Source organism: Pelodiscus sinensis, chromosome 1, assembly GCF_049634645.1.
Source record: "Pelodiscus sinensis isolate JC-2024 chromosome 1, ASM4963464v1, whole genome shotgun sequence".
NCBI classification, from domain to species: domain Eukaryota; kingdom Metazoa; phylum Chordata; order Testudines; family Trionychidae; genus Pelodiscus; species Pelodiscus sinensis.
The window spans coordinates 90,011,620-90,029,606 of NC_134711.1; the positions used below are offsets into that span (position 1 = coordinate 90,011,620).

The following is a 17,987-nucleotide window of genomic DNA, read 5'->3' on the forward strand; positions in this document are numbered from 1 at the left end:
TAAGGGAGAACAGACTTTGGTAATCCAAGCTTGACCAAGCTGGCTCCAAGCACCCCACAATCCGCACCTGCCTCCCCACCTACTCCACACTGGCCCCTGCCCTGCACTTCAAGCCCAGCCTCCTACTCACTTCCATTTCCCAGCCCACCCCAAGCCCATCACTACAGCAATGCTCAAGAAAGGGGGCTGAATGACTCACTTGAGTCCAACGCAGATGAGGGAGCGAAGCTTCACATCCATCTGAGCGTGCGCAGCATCGTGCGTCATGTTCACGGACTGCACTGCCTGCTGGGCGGTGAGGACGTGGTTACTACATTCCACGGGGGGCTCTCGTGGGAGAACTGCTACAGCTACACAGCCTAATGCATGTCTCCCCGCACTTTCTCTTTGCTCAGTGCCATCAGAGGAGCCGTGAATCCCCAACAGCCCAAGCACCCTTTACCCCACCGTGTGGGAGCTGCAAGGGCCAACAGCTCCTTCCTCACAGCACCACCTGCTGGGAGAGGCTCAGAGTGGTTCAACTGGCTGTGCAGACCAGGGGAAGGAGCAGGGATGGGTCTGGCCAGGGGATGCCAACCCTCCAGGATTGGCCTGTAGTCTACAGGAATTAAAGATTCTGTCATGTGACAAATCTTCAGGAACCCGTCCAACCAAATTGGGCACCTCAGGCTCCTATGCGGGCAGGGCCAGTTACTCACCCGGTAAAGCAGCTCCTCTGGAGTCAGAACTTTTCCATCTTCATCCAGCCTAGAGAAGCAAAGCAGAGACTCAGCTTACCCCACAGAGCCACCTGCCAACTTAGGCAAGACGCTGCTCAACAGGCTCCACGAGACAGGAGCCACGGTGCTGGGAGAAATACAGAGCTCAGCAGCTGCTAATAGGAGACCAGGGCTGTGGGTTCCAATGCAGGCCATTGCTAGGGGCTGAGATACAGCCACAGCCATAATCCATGGGAACTAGGGCTTTCTAGAAACCAGGATCACCTGTCAGTCCCCCTGCAGTTGGTGCTAGCATGGCTCCACTAGCACTACCAGGTGTGCCTGCTCAGGAGAGGCAACATGTCATGGCCCAGAAGGGAAATGGGACCTTCCCAGACGGGAGAGAGGAGTGCAGACTTGACAGGGAGGACTTGGAGAGATTAAAAAGACTTGGACTTTTCAGCTTAGAAAAGAGAAGACTAAGGGGGATATGACAGAGCTCTACAAAATCATGACTGACGTGGAAAAAGTGAATAAGGAAAAGTTATTTACTTAATCTCACAATATAAGAACTAGGGATCACCAAATGAAATGGATAGGCAGCAGGTTTAAAACAAACAAAAGGATGGTGTTTTTCACTCGCTGCACAGTCAACCTGTGGAACTCCTTGCCAGATGATATGGTGAAGACTAGGACTTTAACAGGGTTCAAAAAACAGCTAGATTGATTCATGTAGGTTAGGTCCATCAATGGCTATTAGCCAGGATGGGTAGGAATGGTGTCCCTAGCCTCTGTTTCTCTGGAGGTGGGTGACAGGCGAGGGATCACGTGAGGATTACCTGTTGTGTTCCCTCCCTCTGGGGCATCTGACATTGACCACAGTCGGCAGACAGGATACTGGGCGGGATGGACTTTTGGTTTGACCCAGTATGGCCCTTCTTATGTTCTTATGACTTGGGGAAGAGGGATGCGAGCCTGTCAGTATGACTAGAGCAGCCTCACCTATAAGTCTTACAGAGTACAAGGCGGGAGTACACTGAGTCGAAGTCTCGTTCCACCTCCCGTCCGGCGGCCTGATGGGGAGAGGGGGCAGTCAGAGCTACAGGCTGTTAATAGTGCCCCAGCCCTCACATGCAGAACCTGCAGCAACAGCACCCCATCCCCACATAGATAGGACAGACCCAAAGGCCTGCCCCGGGGTAGCCAGCAGGGAAAAAGGCTGAAAGAAGGCTGTGTTCCTGTAGCCCTGTTGGGCCAGAGCCCCGCAATCCCTACACCCCGCTACCCAAAGCGCTACTCTCACCTCTTCGATAAACAGCCAGGGGTGGCAGGGTCCCCCCAGCAGGGATGGCTTCTTTAACCCATGCTCAAATATGGACTTCAGCGCTGGACAGAGTGTTCCTCGAACCAAATCCATCACCCCCTCTGTGACCGAGTCATCGCCAGCAATCGAGTACTGAGGAATGAAAGGAGTCAGCTCTTAGCCGTCTGAGAGGGAGAGAGCCCCCCAACAAGAGGCATGGGATGGGGACACATGGTCACATCGCTTCTCCAGACATAGCCCTTCTACCCAGACCCCCTCATCTCTCATCACCCACTCTAACTACTCGCCTATGCCACTCAGAGTTGACAGCCCCAGGGACTGGAAGCTGGTGCCTGAGCTCAGAACCTGCTTTGCTGGGATGTACCAATGTTCAGACTAGCAGGTCTTGGAGAGCGAGACTAGTTCTACCCAGAATTAGCTCTTGGCAGGGCCCGCTCCCCATGCCCTCACTGACCACTGCTGAGGGCTCTCTCTTTTGCAGAGCTAATTCCCTCCCCAGCCATACTCAGGGCAGCCCATCCACCTCTCTCCAGGCAGGGACTCTGAACTGAGGGAAGCTGTGCATCTGCCGGGCCCCTGAAAGGATGATTTTGAGTTTTACAACCAGGCCTCTGGTCAGGAGATGTGGGACTTAATCCTGACTCTGCACAGGCTGCCTGGGTGACCTTGGGCAAGTTAATTCATTACTCTGTGCCTCAGGCTCCCATCTTTTATAGGGAAGAGGAAGTGACTTCCCTGCCTCACAGGGCCATCCCTGCATGTGTGTATCATTCCTTCACAGCTCTGAAACAACGGATTCTGGGGTAAGAGGGGCTACAGAAAAATTCAGACTTTGTAATATTTGCAGATGCCACTTCTTGGGCTCTTCTAGGGCCAGACTGTAGTTGTAGAGGCCAATGGCACTACACAAGACTCCCTTCCATCCCATCCTGTGACTCTCCAGCATCCCCTGCCAGTAGGTCAGAGGAATACTGGCATACAAACTGATAGCTAGCAGTGACAGTAGCAGAGAAGATGCACACAAGTTTTGTTAAGAAGGACAGGAGGGTTGCAAGGTGACCTACAAAATACAGGAATTTTTACCTCTTTACTCCGCTCATCCAAGACCTCCACAAATTTTGCAGGAAACCAACCTAGAAAGAGGAGAAAAAAGGTGAGCCTAAGACAGAGACATTGGGAGACCCCCACATGGACATGAATGAACACTGGCTGCAGATCCTGGGGAAGGGAGGAGAAAAGTGGTGGGTTCCAGTGGCCCCTGGCAGGGTCTATGGGCCCACCCCAGAGAAGAAAAGCAGCAGCACTGGAGCCTCTGTGCATGTGTTGAGAAATCCAAATAGCTTACAAGCTGCTCAGACAGCACCAGCTCCCATGCTCCAGAGCAGCCTCCTGGAGCATCATCACCCTGACTGAACGTGCACTGGGGTCGCTGCCTCTGCAAGGACTAATGAGCATGCCTAGCAAGGAGTCACACCCCCCCAGTCCACCTCCACACCCCTCTCTCCTGCTAGCTGTGCACTGGGATGGGATGTGTGTTCCCAGGCAGCTCCCCGAGTGGGGACCAGCAGAGCCTTTGGCTACAAGGACAGGGTTTCAGCGGAAGGCAAACCCACATGGCTTCCTGAGGGAGGGCAGAGATGCCAGAGCTATCGCTGAGGACAGCAGCATCTGTGGAATATTAGCAACTCCACTCCCCATATCTAGTGGCCCCCATCCAGCATTCCCCATCAGTGCCCACCCCCATACACTGGCCTTGTCTGTTCTCACCCCTCAGTCCATTCAGCTCCCCCACCCAACAGTGCTCATCCTTCTGGGATATGATCTGAAAGAACAAAGAGGAGAGATGACGATTTACAAGAGGGACAAATACTGACTCACAAGGGGGCATAATGGGGTTGGCACTAGCGCAGCATCGGGCTTTCTCTTTCTAGCTCCAGGCCTGCTGGAAGGCAGGATGCATTGCCATGGAAATCGTGTCACCTCTGAGCGAGTGAGGTGGAGTAAGGAACCACTTTCTTCTCAACCACCAGAGAGTGATGGGGAACTGAATGAAATTCAAGTCACTGACCAACTTTCATTACAGCTGCCCAGATATCAGTAACAGTTCCCATAGCCGGGTTCTTTGTGGGGACTGAACCTGGACCCCTGAATTTAAAAGCACAAGTCTCTACCATCTCAGTTATAGGACCACATCCACTGAATCAGGGGTTCTCAACCTTTTTCTTTCTGAGCCCACCCCCGCTATAAAAACTCCACAACTGTTTTGTTGCATATAAAGGCCAGGGCTGGTGTTAGGAGTTTTCAAAGAAGGCAGATGCCTGGGGCCCCAAACTGTAGAGAGCAACACAAAACTAAGTTGCTCTGGCTTGAGACCCAAATGGTGGAACTTTAGCTTTTTGCTTTGAGCCCTAGCAAGTTTAATGCCAGTCATGCTTGGCAGACCCCCTGAAACCTACTCTCGGCCCCCAGCCCAGGAGGCCCTGGACTCCTGGTTGAGAACTACTGCACTAGATCAGCAGCTGAAGCCATGGCTTTATGTGGTATAGCCACTAGATGGGGATAAAGGGCTGCTCTGGGTTAGCATGCGTGACCCAGGCACCCTGGGAACAAGGCAAAGGCATTCGGAAGGCTGGGAGGACAGAAGTTAAAGCAGCGGTCTCCAACCTTTTTGAACACAAGATCACTTTTTCAATGTAAGTGCAATGTAAGATCTACCTCAAACCCAAATACACTTGCCCCATTTCCTTCCCACCCCTTCTCCGAGGCCTCACCCTGGCTCACTCCATCCCTCTTCCTCCCCCATTCTCATGCACTTTCACCAGGCTGGGGTAAAGGGTTGGGGTGCAGGGTGAGGCACTGGGGTCCAGGAGGGCTTTCAGGGTGCAAGCTTTGGGAAGGACTTTGGGTGCAGGGGGACTCGCGTCCGGGGCAGGAGGTTGGGTGTAGGAGGAGGTTCAGGGCTGGGACAGGGATTCAGGAAGCAGGCTCTGGCTGGGCACCATTTAACTGAGACACCTTCTGGAGCAGTGCGATTAAGGCCGGCTTACTTCTGCCCTGGCTCTGCACCACTCCTGAAAGCAACTGGCATGTACAGCAATGGCTCCATGGCACCATGTGCTGCCCCCCATCTACAGGCAATGAACCCACAACTTCTACTGGCTGAGGTTCCCCATTATTGATCAATGGGAGCTGCAGGAGTGCTGTCTGCAGGCAAGGACAGCATGTGGCGACCCTCTGCTCTGCCTTTCTCAGGGGGCTCTGGTCTTGGGCCAAGGGGTTTGGCGTGTGGGAGGGGCTCCAGGCTTAGCCCAGAGTGGGGGCTTGGGATCCAGGCGGGTTTCAGAGTGCAAGCTTTGGAAGGAGTTTGGGTGCAGGGGGACTCACGTCTGGGGCAAAACGCTGGGTTCAGGGCTAGGACAAGGGTTCAGGATGCAGCATCTGGCTGGGCACCATTTAACTGAGACGGCTTCCGGATGGTGGAGCAGTGAGGTTAGGGCAGGCTTACTCCTGCCCTGGCCCAGCACCACTCCTGAAAGCAGCTGGCATGTGGCTCCATGGCACCATGTGCTGCCCCTCATCTACAGGCATGAAGCCCACAGCTTCTACAGGCCACAGCTCCCCATCACTGATCCCTGGGAGTTGCATTTTAGAACTCACAACTTAAATAATTAAATTTAAGCATAAGAGAAATTAAAATTATGAAATGCACAGGCCAGTCCAAAACCAAAACTAACACACTTTGCAGGCAGTAAAAAAAGTAACAACAGCCGCCCACATATGTGTTGGGTCAGGAGAGGAGTGAAGGACAGTTGGTGTTTGTGAGAATGAACAAACACACACACAATGTGAGAGTGTGACACATTTGAATTGCCAAGCCCTCTCTATCCCCTTCTGTGTGGAGATAGGGTACAGGACACCCTGACATCAGCGTCCCCCTCTACTCCCTCCCACAGCAAGCAGGGGGGCAACTCCAATGTAGAGGACAGGAGCAGCAGTGCAGTGGGTGGAGGGGCAACTGAAGTGCTGTGCTTGATAGCTTCCTGGCCAAACCAGTCAGGATCATCTGTCAGAGGCTCCAAGATCTACCAGTAGATCCCGATCTGCTGGTTGGTGACCACTGAGTTAAATGATGACCCTCTGCTGTGCCAATGTCGTCCTCCCCTTTGTTTCCCCAGTGGTGGTTCTATGGGCCTCCCAGTCCACGGTGTAAAAAGCTGGTTCTTCCCACAATGCGGGTGCAGGGCAAGGCTGCCAACACAGCACACCCCACACCTGACAGCTATTCAGAGCAGCAAATTCTAGCACTGTGATAGACAGTGGGTTTTCCCTCCCTTCTTCCCTCGCCCACTCTGGGCCACAAGGAGGTAGAGCCAAGTTTTCCATGCTATTGGATGCACTGAGGTGATGGTTGGGCTGGCCAGTGCCCTGTTGGCACAAAGCACTGAGCTAACCGTGATCAGAGTTCAAATCTTATCTGCTGTCACTCTTGGGGGAGTGGGGACTGACAGCTAGGGTGACCCACTAACCAGTTCCAGCAGAGAGGAGGCTCTAAGGGAGATGAAACACTCGCCCCACATGGTGGCTTGAAGTGGGTGCCTGTAACATGCACTCTCTGAATAGGAGCAGAAAGGCTGCGTCACACCAAGGGTTCCCCTCCCCAACCCTCATACTGTGATGATGTCATTCTTGCGGAAGCCCAACTCATCGTCGTCATGGCGCTCAAAGTCCAGCAGCGCTTTGGCTCGGCGCCGGCGGTTCTGGGAACATGCCACGTAGTTTTCATGGTCCCGCTGGTGGCTCTCCATGGTGTAATCTGGAGTCAAGTCCTGGGTTGGTGCAGCAGAGAAGCACAGAGGAGCAATGAGAGGGTGACTCACAGGTGATTAGATGTGTCAGGGTGCTCCCCCCAGGTCAGTACAGCTCTCCCCCTCTCCCCTGGCAGGCAGATTAGCTCTGCTAGCTCCAGGATCAAGCATGGCTCCCCTATTTCACCTGGGACAGGCCATGTGCCACACACAGATCCCACCCATGGCAGCTCTCCCTGCAAGTAGGGGTACCTGGCCATAGCCCTGCAGCATAAGGGACTCAAATTTAGCCATGTGCAGTGCACCCCCACTCACAATGCTGCAGTTCTTTGGATCCACGCACTGGAAGTGCCGTGCCACCTGCAGAATCGCCTCACGAAGGTCAGCTACCAGTTCTGTCTGCTTGATGTTCTTTGCCTTCAGTGCCTCTAAATCATCCTCACCTGGGAAGGAGGAATAGTCCAGGGTGAAGAGAAAGGAAAGACAAAATCCAGTGCTAGAATAAAAAGAAAGCTGTCCCCTCCCTCAGCCTGAGAAATGACAATTATAACTGCTCTTTCTGCCCAGATGGTAACCAGTGCTCAGGGCTCACCTGAACATCTGGCCCCGCACATGGCTCACAGGAAAGGGGGTGATATAACATGAGGGTGAGAAACAAAATACTGCATCCTGTCATACTAATGCTGAGCACACAGGGGACCATGATTGGGGCTAGACTCAGCCTCCTCCTTCCCCTTCCCCTTCCAATAAACAGGAGGCCAGTAGGAGCCACTAGAAAACAGACCATTGTCAGCTGACAGGGATGCTCATAAGCTGTATGAGCCCATCTGAAGAGGGCCAGCAGCTCAGCTCCTCCTTGCTGTCTATGTGCTTCCTGGGAAGGCACTTTCTTTGGCCCTCAGGGCCCTTCCATGACACTCTCTGTATACTACTGCACAAAGGGTCTGGCCCTGCTCCCATCCAAGTCACTGTTAAAACTCCTGCTGACTCCAAGGGAGCAGGAGCAGGTTCTAAACAAGCCCTTGTTAACCATTTCCCTGCCTGTCTTAATGTGGGAACATGTGCACACCCCACCTACAGCCCTAGCGGCAGTGCAGGTAGCAATGCCTAGAGTAAGGTCTTATAGCAGGAATGTCACACAACCTTGTTTTCAGTTGCCTATAACTTTGCTAAACTTTACCCGTTTAATCAGGCTGAAATTTTCCACATGCCACGCATCTGCCTCAGGCTGAATTTTTGGGGGGGAATTTTTCAGCCATTTCTAAGAGCCCAGGAGAAAATACATTTTGTTCATATAAAAAAAATTCATATGTCAATTTTGTTGAGAAGCTGGGTCACCCTCCCCACTTTGGAGCAGGGATTTGAAATTTGGCAAGGGGCTGCCCTTGTGACAGGGATGTTTCTTGCTATCCCTATGAAAATGTACTCAATTTGGCTAAGTAATGACTCCCTGAAAGTCTCAGTTCACACGCACACAGCTGAGACATGTTAGAACTTGTTAGCTAAATTCTCCAGAGAATCTCTCTACTTTGCACTCCTACTCCTGGGATGCTAGAACTAAACAGGACTCCTAGCTGCTGGTGGCCACTGTGGCTCCAATCACAGGGAGCTTGTCTGTTGTGTGTTCTCAATGCTCCCCCTGGTGGCATCCAGACCACAAAGGGAAGGCTGCAGACTGACTAGAGCACAAAGGAAAGAGGAGCTGGACTTGAGGGTGATGGGACAGGTATTAGGAACTGGGGGTGGGGAAGGGAACTGTGATTGGGGAAGACGGGCCTGTAGTCACTAGATTTCACTCATGTCAGAACGTGGACTAGAATCCAGGAGGCCCAAGTCTCAACATTTCTCTGATGTGAGAAAACAGCTGTGAAAGCCACTGGAAAAATATGCACCTAGTACACCCTTCATGCTGCCTCAAACAGAGGATAACAGCCTACTACAGCTATCAGGTACTGTTAGCTCAGGTGACTGAAGTCTGTCTGGTGCACCAAAAGATTCTAACACTGCTGAAGAATCATGTGGGTGCAAATACGATTCCATGAGAACACATTTCTGGTTTGTCAGTTTGCTTTAAAAAAATCCCCACAAAACCAGAAAATTACATTACAAGAGAGCTATGTTGCGAAATCAAGCACTCAAGATAGGAAATGCCAGAATTAAGGTTACCTGTGCAACTGTAATTTGCCCTCCCCCCCATGCACATACATCATGATACAGTTTTTAATCTCATGATCATTACTCTTATTTCCACAAGATCATCACTCTATTCAGTGCATTGAATAGACACAGTGCTCTGGAAATTCATCTGGGCTGTGCACTGAATGGATGCTGCTATCCTTAGTTTCCTGCCTCATTTGTTGAGATCACTGTGCACAGTGAAAGAGGTGAGGAACTGCAGGGAAAAGACTTGAGAGCTAGGCAATTTAAATGCTGCTCTAGGGAACTGAATTCTTCCCTTGCCTGTAACGCAGAATTCCTATGTGATACAGAACAAGTCATTCAGGGTGGGATCCATGAAGGGACTTGGGCATTACAGTGCTAAGTGTCACAGCATTTAACTTACATGCTACAGAATCACAGGAACAGCACTTGATACTCGCCAAGCCAAGACAGGGGCCTGGGCTCCAGACACAATGAATTGAGACAGATGGGCTCTGATGAATGTGATCCACACAAATGAGCACGCTAAATGGGAAGCCACTCAAGCTAGCCAGTGGGAGATGCCAAAGGAAAGGTGCATGTGAACACACTGAGGAGGCAGCAATGCCTAAACTCAGCAGCCAGTGAGAGAGAGAATGTAGTTCAGTGCTTTCCCTGCGAGATGGGAGGCCGAGGGGACAGTTTTCCTGCACCAGCCACTCTTTCATTAGTTTTCCAAACTGAAACAATTTCAACAGGAGAGACAGAGGGAGCCCACATCAGATTGCCCTCTAAGTGGTGAAAGGGCTCTCCTGAGAAATAGGATTTGAACAGGTGCCTCCTTTCACCTGCTCTGGCAGGGAGGGAGAATTTGAACTTGGATCTCCTGCCTCCCAGGCAAGTGCTCTAACCACTGCACTGTAAGTTACAAGGTGAGCACTGGCAGCACCATCACCACGCTCCCCCCTTATTTTGAATAGGACCTGATCTGGTAAGGTGGCTTCTGAGCATGCCTACTGGATGTGGCCTGGTACGTAATTTAGGTGGCTGAATGTCTATCCTCCCAGTTCACAAATCGCTCTGCCGCCGAGGCATGAGATAGGCATCCAGATGCTTGACAGGAGACAGCAGCGCACGTGCCCAGATAAAGGAACATAGGCTCCAAGGGAACTTTTACTCTGAAAATGCAGGAGCTGAGTTTGCGCACCCATGAGATTCAGCAGGAGTTTTGCGCATTGAGTTGAGCCAGAACTGGAACCTACGTGCCTTTGTGTAACCCATCCTTAATAATTTTCATTAGCTGTGTGTTCCTCCTTTTCTGGGTGCCTCACCTGAGACACTTGGCCTGAGCTGCAGTAGTGCTAAGTGCTCACAACTGCACCTGGAGTCAGTAGGAGCTGAGCACTCTGAAGACACAGACTATTGTACATCTCAAAGTGGGCTCCCAGTTAGTGGATAGTTTTGTCATTAATGTCTTTGTGCCTGAGTTCTCCGTCTGTAAAAAGAGAACACTGACTCCTCTCACAGGGGTACTGTGGAGATAAATTCATTAGAGCACTCAGATACTTAAGTGATCAATGCCAGAGAGAAGCCCATAAGTAAATTAATACCTGACTTCAGAGCAGGGTTTAAATAGCGTACAGAAAATAAGGTCTGGGATCACACACTAACCAAAGAGGAGAAAACAAAATATAGCAAAAGCTTTGTTATCTGCCATACTGGGACGGAGGGGCTGTTTAGTCAAATATTCTGGTTAACTAAGAGATAATCGGAAGAAGTGTGAGAGGGAGTGTGGGCTCTGGTGGGGGGGGGGGGGGTTGCAGAAATAAGGAGTGCAGGAGCAGTCTCTGGGTTGGGGCACAGGATGGCTTTTAGGGTACCGCATCCAGGCGGTGCTTACCTCAGGAAGCTCCCCGCAAGCGGGGATACGTCTCTGCTGCTCCTACATGGAGGCACATCTAGGTGACTCTGTGGTTCCCAGCCAGAGGGAGCTGTGGAGCCAGTGCTTGGGGCATGAGCAGTGCACAGAGCCCCCATGTCTGTTCCTCTGCCTAGGAGCACTGGGATATCACTGTGCACAAGGGGGCCTGATTTAAGTTGCACACGTAATATTCTTTCTAGCATTTCCTAACCATTCAGTGCTTAACTTTGCAATCTTAACATCCTTCACTGTAATTTTTTTAATGCAATATTAGTTTCCCATTAACCTCACCGAAAATGTTCAAGGCCAATAAAATGTTCAAGGCCAATACAACCAGAGTTCAGAGATTCTCAGCCAGGTCATTTTGGAGACATGATGAGCCAAGAGAAAAAATGGAAACTTTCAAGAAATTAACAAAAGGGGAAATACACTTTGGCCCTACAAACGCCATGCCTAGTTTTTCCCTAACTTCCGAGACAAAGAAAATCTGTCTCAGTATAAAATATGGTACTTTCTGGCGGATCTATTTCTTATGAGGGAAGTCAATTTCTGCTGCCCTAGAAGATATGTATTTTTAAGTTCATACATTATGCAATGGTTTTCTTAATGGTACATTAAGGAAGTGTTCAGAGCAGAAAAAAGGAGGGACTTTGGACACATCTGTCCTAAATGTATTCATATTGGGGCAGGGTGTGATTTGATTTGCAGAAAGAAGGTTAAGGGCTAAAGAGCAAAGCATGCTCCTTCCTGAGGCAATCGAGAAAGGTCTGCTTCTTCCTTCAGCTTTTGGGAGTGAACACTCAGAAAGTTTAAACTCTTTTCCTCCCCTCCCGTTAATCTCTTTTCTTGCTTTGCCTCCTCTTGTTGCCAAAGGAATGTTCACCTGTTCCTCTTCTCCAGGCCCAACCATTCCTCTGCCAGTAGATTATTTTACACACACACCCCTGACAGCACTATTACAACATGCAAGACATTTGTTTGTCCTCACCGAAAAGCAGCGAGGTGATGCCAGATTTCCTGCGCTGTGTCCTGCGCCGCACAATCTGAAGGGGGAGGAAGAGTGAGACATAGTGGACTCATAAGGAGACATTAGAAGAACTAAACGTGTTTACATCGATGGACAGGATCTAGAGTAGGGTAGGGGGAGACAGCAACCATCAGCAAATTTACGAGGGGTGTACACAGCAAGAAGACAGGGGAACTGTTTGGAGTGGTCCCAAACAGAAGAGACAGTGACCAAACCCCTTGGAGCAAGAGGACCCACATGATTCATTTCTGACAGTAGGCTCTATCACACCACCAGGGACACTCAGGACAGGACTGGACAAAGAACAAGAACAGCCATGTGCTGGCTGATGAAGGGGCGAACAGGAAATGACCCACTAGAGCTACTGCATCAGAACATTCATTCATTCTACATAGAGAGCTAAAGGCAGGATTTAGTGCTTATCCAATTGCCGAGATCCCTATCACATGGGCTCATTCTGCCAGGCGTGGGAGGTTTGTTGGCATGGCCTCCTGGCAGTGAGAACAGTAGAAGCTGATCACATTCCCAGCACAGTCCTAGCACTCACTCCTCCCTAGGTTGGTGAGAGAAGGGAAGTTTACCATGGAGCCAAAGCCCACTAGGGCAGGGTGGCCCATGCTAACAGATAGGGATAGATTGCCAACTAGCCAGAAGGCAAGGTCATGAAGGGGATCAGCAGTCCCTACCAGCCAGATAGGCAGGGCTCCATGCACCCACCTTGGATAGATTATTGACCGCAGTACTGGAGTTGAGCAGCTGCCCTTGGTCAGCAATGAGGTAAGCCAGGTGCTTACGGCGCTGGGTCTCCACCGCCATATCTGTCAGTGAGCCAGCAATGCGCATAGCCTCTCGCAGCAGCACCTCTGCATCCTCAATCTGAGACGGGATGTCCGAGAGAGTGTTGAAGATGGAGGCAGAGTTCTCTGACTGGATTAGCTCATCTTCCTGTGGGAAAGGGGAGAAACCATGCACACACAATACACTGAGTATGTCAGAGATACTAGAACTGATAAAGCCCCACTCACACCTCAGAGCACAGTCTGATCATGAAATTTAACCCAGGAGCAACTAAATTCTCTAAGAAAAAGTCCAAGCTGCGTGGTCAGTAGACAGAAGAAGTTAGCTTGTGCGGTAACGGTGGTTCTTCGAGATGCGTCCCTGTGGGTGCTGGTGTGTCCTCGCGCCGGCAACTGGAGACTTTTCTAGCCATTTCTGCTGCTCCGCGCAGGCGCCAGCACTGTGGCTCCCTCTAATGTTGTTGGAATTGAAGGGTGCCTGCGTGCGCGGCTCCTCCATTCCTTCTCTACCCGCCAGAGTATAAGGCTTCAAGTAGGGGAAGGAGGGAGGGTAATGGAGCACCCACGGGGACACATCTCGAAGAACCACCATTACTGCACAAGGTGAGTAACTTCTTCTCCTTCGAGTGGTCCCTGTGGGTGCTCCACTGTGGGTGACTACACAGCAGTTGTTGGCTCGTGGAAGTGGGTTTGGAGCCGTGTAGTAGTAACTGTGGTTAACACAGCCTGTCCCACTGCCATAGAGGATGCTATGGAGGCGGAAAGAGCGTAATGTTGCGCAAAGGAGTGGTCAGATGACCAGGTAGCAGTGTTGCAAATGTCTTGCAGTGGAACGTTACGAAGGAAGGCAGTCGTGGCAGCTACCGCCCTGGTGGAATGAGCTGTGATAGTTCCAGGTAAGTGCTTGCCATACAGAGTGTAACAAGTTCGAATGCAGGATGTAATCCATTTAGAAATTCTTTGAGATGAGACTGCTTTCCCCTTAGATCTTTCAGCATAAGAGAGAAAGAGTCTAGGTGAGGCTCGCCACGGCTTCGTGCGATCAACGTAGAACGCCAGAGCTCGTCGGACGTCAAGAGTGTGCCATGCAGTCCGGATTGGGTCAGCGTGAGGCTTCGGAAAGAAGGCAGGTAAGTGTATGGGTTCATTCACATAGAAGGGGGAGGGTACTTTAGGGAGGAATTTAGGGTGGGGGTCAGAGTATCACCCTGTCCTTTGTAAATACAATGTATGGAGGGTCGGCCATCAAGGCCGCAAGCTCACTCACCCTCCTGCTAGAGGTAATGGCGACGAGGAAGGCTACTTTCATAGACAAATGAGACCAGGAGCAAGTGGCTATAGGTTCGAATGGCGGTTTTGTCAAGCTCTTTAGAACGTGGTTTAAGTCCCAAATGGGGACTGGTGGACAGACAGGAGGAAAGGTATTCTGCAGTCCCTTAAAGAAGCGTTTAGCCAGTGGGTCAGCGAGAAAAGAAGCGCCATCCATGAAATAGTGAAAGGCCGCTATGGTGGCAGCGTGGACCTTGATACTGCTAAGTCAGTGGTCTCCAACCTTTTTACACCCAAGATCACTTTTTAAATCTCAGAACAGGCGAAGATCTACTGTCCCGCCCCTTCCTTGAAGCCCCGCCCTCTCTATTCTCCTCCTGTCCATCATTTGCTATTCCCAGCCCTTACTTACACACTCTGATAAACAGTTTATTTTTAAATTATGCGATGTATAAAATTAAAATCACGTTTACAGTTATGAAATAAATGGTCTGTTTTTTATTCATGCTATTTAAATCTAAAATGAAGCATTTATAATTATACATTTTGTGGGGACAGAGTTCTGTGGCTGGGGGCAGGGGAGAGGGAACAGGGTGCTGGGAGGGCAGAGGGCAGAGTTCTGCAGTAGGGGACAGAGTGCCAGTGGAGACAGGGTGCCAGTGGGGACAGGAATAGGGACAGAGTTCTGTGGCCGGGGACAGGAGAGTGGGGACAGAGTTCTGTGGCTGGAGAGTGGGGGCTGAGGTGGCTGGGGAGGCAGAGAGTCCCCTGTATCTGCCTCCTCCCAGGATTCCCCTGCCCCCAGAAGGAAACCAGCACGTGCCTACCCTGGGGCCGACCCACCCGTGGTGCAGGGAAGCCCCGCGTGCGCACGTCTGCCCCGGGGCCAGCCCTGCGCAGGGAAGCCCCCAGCGCAGGAAAATCCCGCGCGCGCCTGCCCCGGGGCCGACCCCCCCGGCGCAGGGAAACCCCGTGCGTGCCTCCCCCGGGGCTGACTCACCCCTCCCGTGCGATGCTCCCTCCCGCAGTACACCCGGCAGAGCAGCTAGCGCTACTTCCGGAATCACCGGAAGTGGCACCAAGCTGCGGGACTTCTGTCCATCCCCGGGGAAGCCTACACTACCTCCATTTTCACTTGAGGTAGGTATTCGGGCTTCTCGGGAGTGGGAGGGAAATGGGGCGGGGGGGGGGGGGGGGGGCCGTGGACAGGACGCCTCGAGATCGATCGACCTGTTGGTGACCACAGTGCTAAGTGCTAGGCCGGACTATTTTAGAGATAGTAAGTAGTCCAGTAAAGTAGGTAAAGGAGCGAGGTGTGGTGGGCTTGCGTGGGTTTGAGCATGCCAGTGAGAGAATCGAGTCCATTTGTACAGGTAGGTTTTCCTGGTGGAACGTCTTCTACTATTAATTAGAATGTCCTTCCCTTGTTCCGAGCAGGCAGTCTCGGCATCCTGGAGCCATGAAGAAGCCAGGCATGGAGATGGAGCTTGAGAACGTCTGGATGAAGAGTCTGACCATGGTTCTGCAAGAGGAGGTTGTGATGGCGATGAAAGGGATATGGGTCCGTCACCGCCATCTTGAGGAGGTAAGATTACCATATAGAATCATAGGACTGGAAGGGACCTCAAGAGGTCATCGAGTCCAGCCCCCCACCCTCAAGGCAGGACCAAGCTCCGTCTACACCATCCCTGACAGATGTCTATCTAACCTGTTCTTAAATATCTCCAGAGAGGGAGATTCCACCACCTCCCTTGGCAATTTATTCCAATATTTGGCCACCCTGACAGTTAGGAATTTTTTCCTAATGTCCAATCTAAACCTCCCTTGCTGCACTTTAAGCCCATTACTCCTTGTCCTGTCCTCAGAAACCAAGAGGAACAAATTTTCTCCTTCCTCCTTGTGACACTCTTTTAGAAATTTGAAAACCGCTATCATGTCCCCCCTTAATCTTCTTTTTTCCAAACTAAACAAGCCCAGTTCATGAAGCCAGGCTTCATAGGTCATGTTCTCTAGAACTTTAATCATTCTTGTCACTCTTCTCTGTACCCTTTCCAATTTCTCCACATCTTTCTTGAAATGTGGCACCCAGAACTGGACACAGTACTCCAGCTGAGGCCTAACTAGTGCAGAGTAGAGCGGCAGAATGACTTCACGAGTTTTGCTTACAACACACCTGTTGATACAACCTAGAATCATATTTGCTTTTTTTGCAACAGCATCACACTGACGACTCATATTCAACTTGTGGTCCACTATGACCCCTAGATCCCTTTCCGCCATGCTCCTTCCTAGACAGTCGCTTCCCATCTTGTATGTATGGAACTGATTGTTCCTTCCTAAGTTGAGCACTTTGCATTTCTCTTTAGTAAACCTCATCCTGTTTACCTCTGACCATTTCTCTAACTTGCTAAGGTAATTTTGAATTATGTCCCTATCCTCCAAAGAAGTTGCAACTCCACCCAGTTTGGTATCATCTGCAAACTTAATAAGCGTACTCTGTATCCCAATATCTACATCATTGATGAAGATATTGAACAGTATGGGTCCCAAAACAGACCCTTGCGGAACTCCACTTGTTATCCCTTTCCAGCAGGATTTAGCACTGTTAACAACAATTCTCTGACTACGGTTATCCAGCCAATTATGCACCCACCTTATCGTGGCCCTATCTAAGTTATATTTGCCTAGTTTATCAATAAGAATATCATGCGAGACCGTATCAAATGCCTTACTAAAGTCTAGGTATATGACATCCACCACTTCTCCCTTATCCACAAGGCTCGTTATCCTATCAAAGAAAGCTATCAGATTAGTTTGGCATGACTTGTTCTTCACAAACCCATGCTGGCTATTCCCTATCACTTTATTACCTTCCAAGTGTTTGCATATGATTTCCTTAATTACCTGCTCCATTATCTTCCCTGGGACAGACGTTAAACTGACCGGTCTGTAGTTTCCTGGGTTGTTCTTATTCCCCTTTTTATAGATGGGCACAATATTTGCCCTTTTCCAGTCTTCTGGAATCTCCCCTGTCTGCCATGAGTTTTCAAAGATCATAGCTAAAGGCTCAGATACCTCCTTTATCAGCTCCTTGAGTATCCTGGGATGCATTTCATCAGGACCTGGTGACTTGCTGACATCTAACTTTCCTAAGCGATTTTTAACTTGTTCTTTGTGTATCCTATCTTCTAAACTTACCCTCTCTCTGCTTGTATTCACTACGTTAGGCACACCTCCAGACTTCTCGGTGAAGACCGAAACAAAGAAGTCATTGAGCATCTCCGCCATTTCCAAGTTTCCTGTTACTGCTTCTCCCTCCTCACTGAGCAGTGGTCCTACCCTGTCCTTGGTCTTCCTCTTGCTTTTAATGTATTTATAAAAGGTCTTCTTGTTTCCCTTTATGCCTGTAGCTAGTTTGAGCTCATTTTGTGCCTTTGCCTTTCTAATCTTGCCCCTGCATTCCCGTGTTGCTTGCCTATATTCATCCTTTGTTATTTGTCCTAGTTCCCATGTTTGTCTGGGCCACACAGGTGCCATTAGAATGACTAGTGCCTGGTCCGTTCTGATCTTGTTGAGGACTTTGTGTAGGAGCGGGAAGGGGGGAAAGGCATACAGGAGAGAGGCATCCCATGTGATGGAAAAGGCGTCTCCGAGGGAACATTTCCCCAGGGCTCCCCTGGAGCAGTAGAGGTGGCATTTTCGGTTGTTCTTTGTGGCAAAGAGGTCCACCTCCAGTTGGCCCCAATAAAGGAAGAGCGGAGTGAGGATGCGTCTGTCGATTTCCCATTCGTGCTGGTCCATAAACGTACGGCTTAGAGCATCTGCTGTGACGCTGAGTATCCCAGGAAGGTAAACAGCCAAAGGGGGTGACCCCGTGTGATAGGCACCAGTTCCAGAGCTTGATAGCTTCCGAACACAGGGAAAGGGATTGAGCGCCACCCTGACAGTTGATGTAGTACATGCAGGTGGTACTGTCCGTCATGATGGTAATGGACTTGTGAGCTATG

At 50.6% G+C, this 17,987-nt stretch overlaps 1 protein-coding gene across 5 annotated transcripts in view; it reads right to left on the bottom strand.

Moving 5' to 3' along the window:
• The window catches only part of SGSM3 (small G protein signaling modulator 3), a 56,117-nt gene that overhangs the window by 5,221 nt on the left and 32,909 nt on the right, over positions 1 to 17,987 (bottom strand). For all 5 annotated transcript variants that reach the window (XM_075913324.1, XM_075913316.1, XM_075913307.1 and 2 more), the window contains 10 exons: positions 12,632 to 12,859; positions 11,876 to 11,930; positions 7,143 to 7,270; positions 6,693 to 6,848; positions 3,790 to 3,844; positions 3,106 to 3,155; positions 2,002 to 2,154; positions 1,701 to 1,771; positions 699 to 747; positions 200 to 285 (listed from right to left, as the gene is read on the bottom strand). In XM_075913324.1, coding sequence (XP_075769439.1) covers positions 200 to 285; positions 699 to 747; positions 1,701 to 1,771; positions 2,002 to 2,154; positions 3,106 to 3,155; positions 3,790 to 3,844; positions 6,693 to 6,848; positions 7,143 to 7,270; positions 11,876 to 11,930; positions 12,632 to 12,859 — 1,031 coding nt within the window. The remainder of the gene's footprint in view (positions 1 to 199; positions 286 to 698; positions 748 to 1,700; positions 1,772 to 2,001; positions 2,155 to 3,105; positions 3,156 to 3,789; positions 3,845 to 6,692; positions 6,849 to 7,142; positions 7,271 to 11,875; positions 11,931 to 12,631; positions 12,860 to 17,987) is intronic.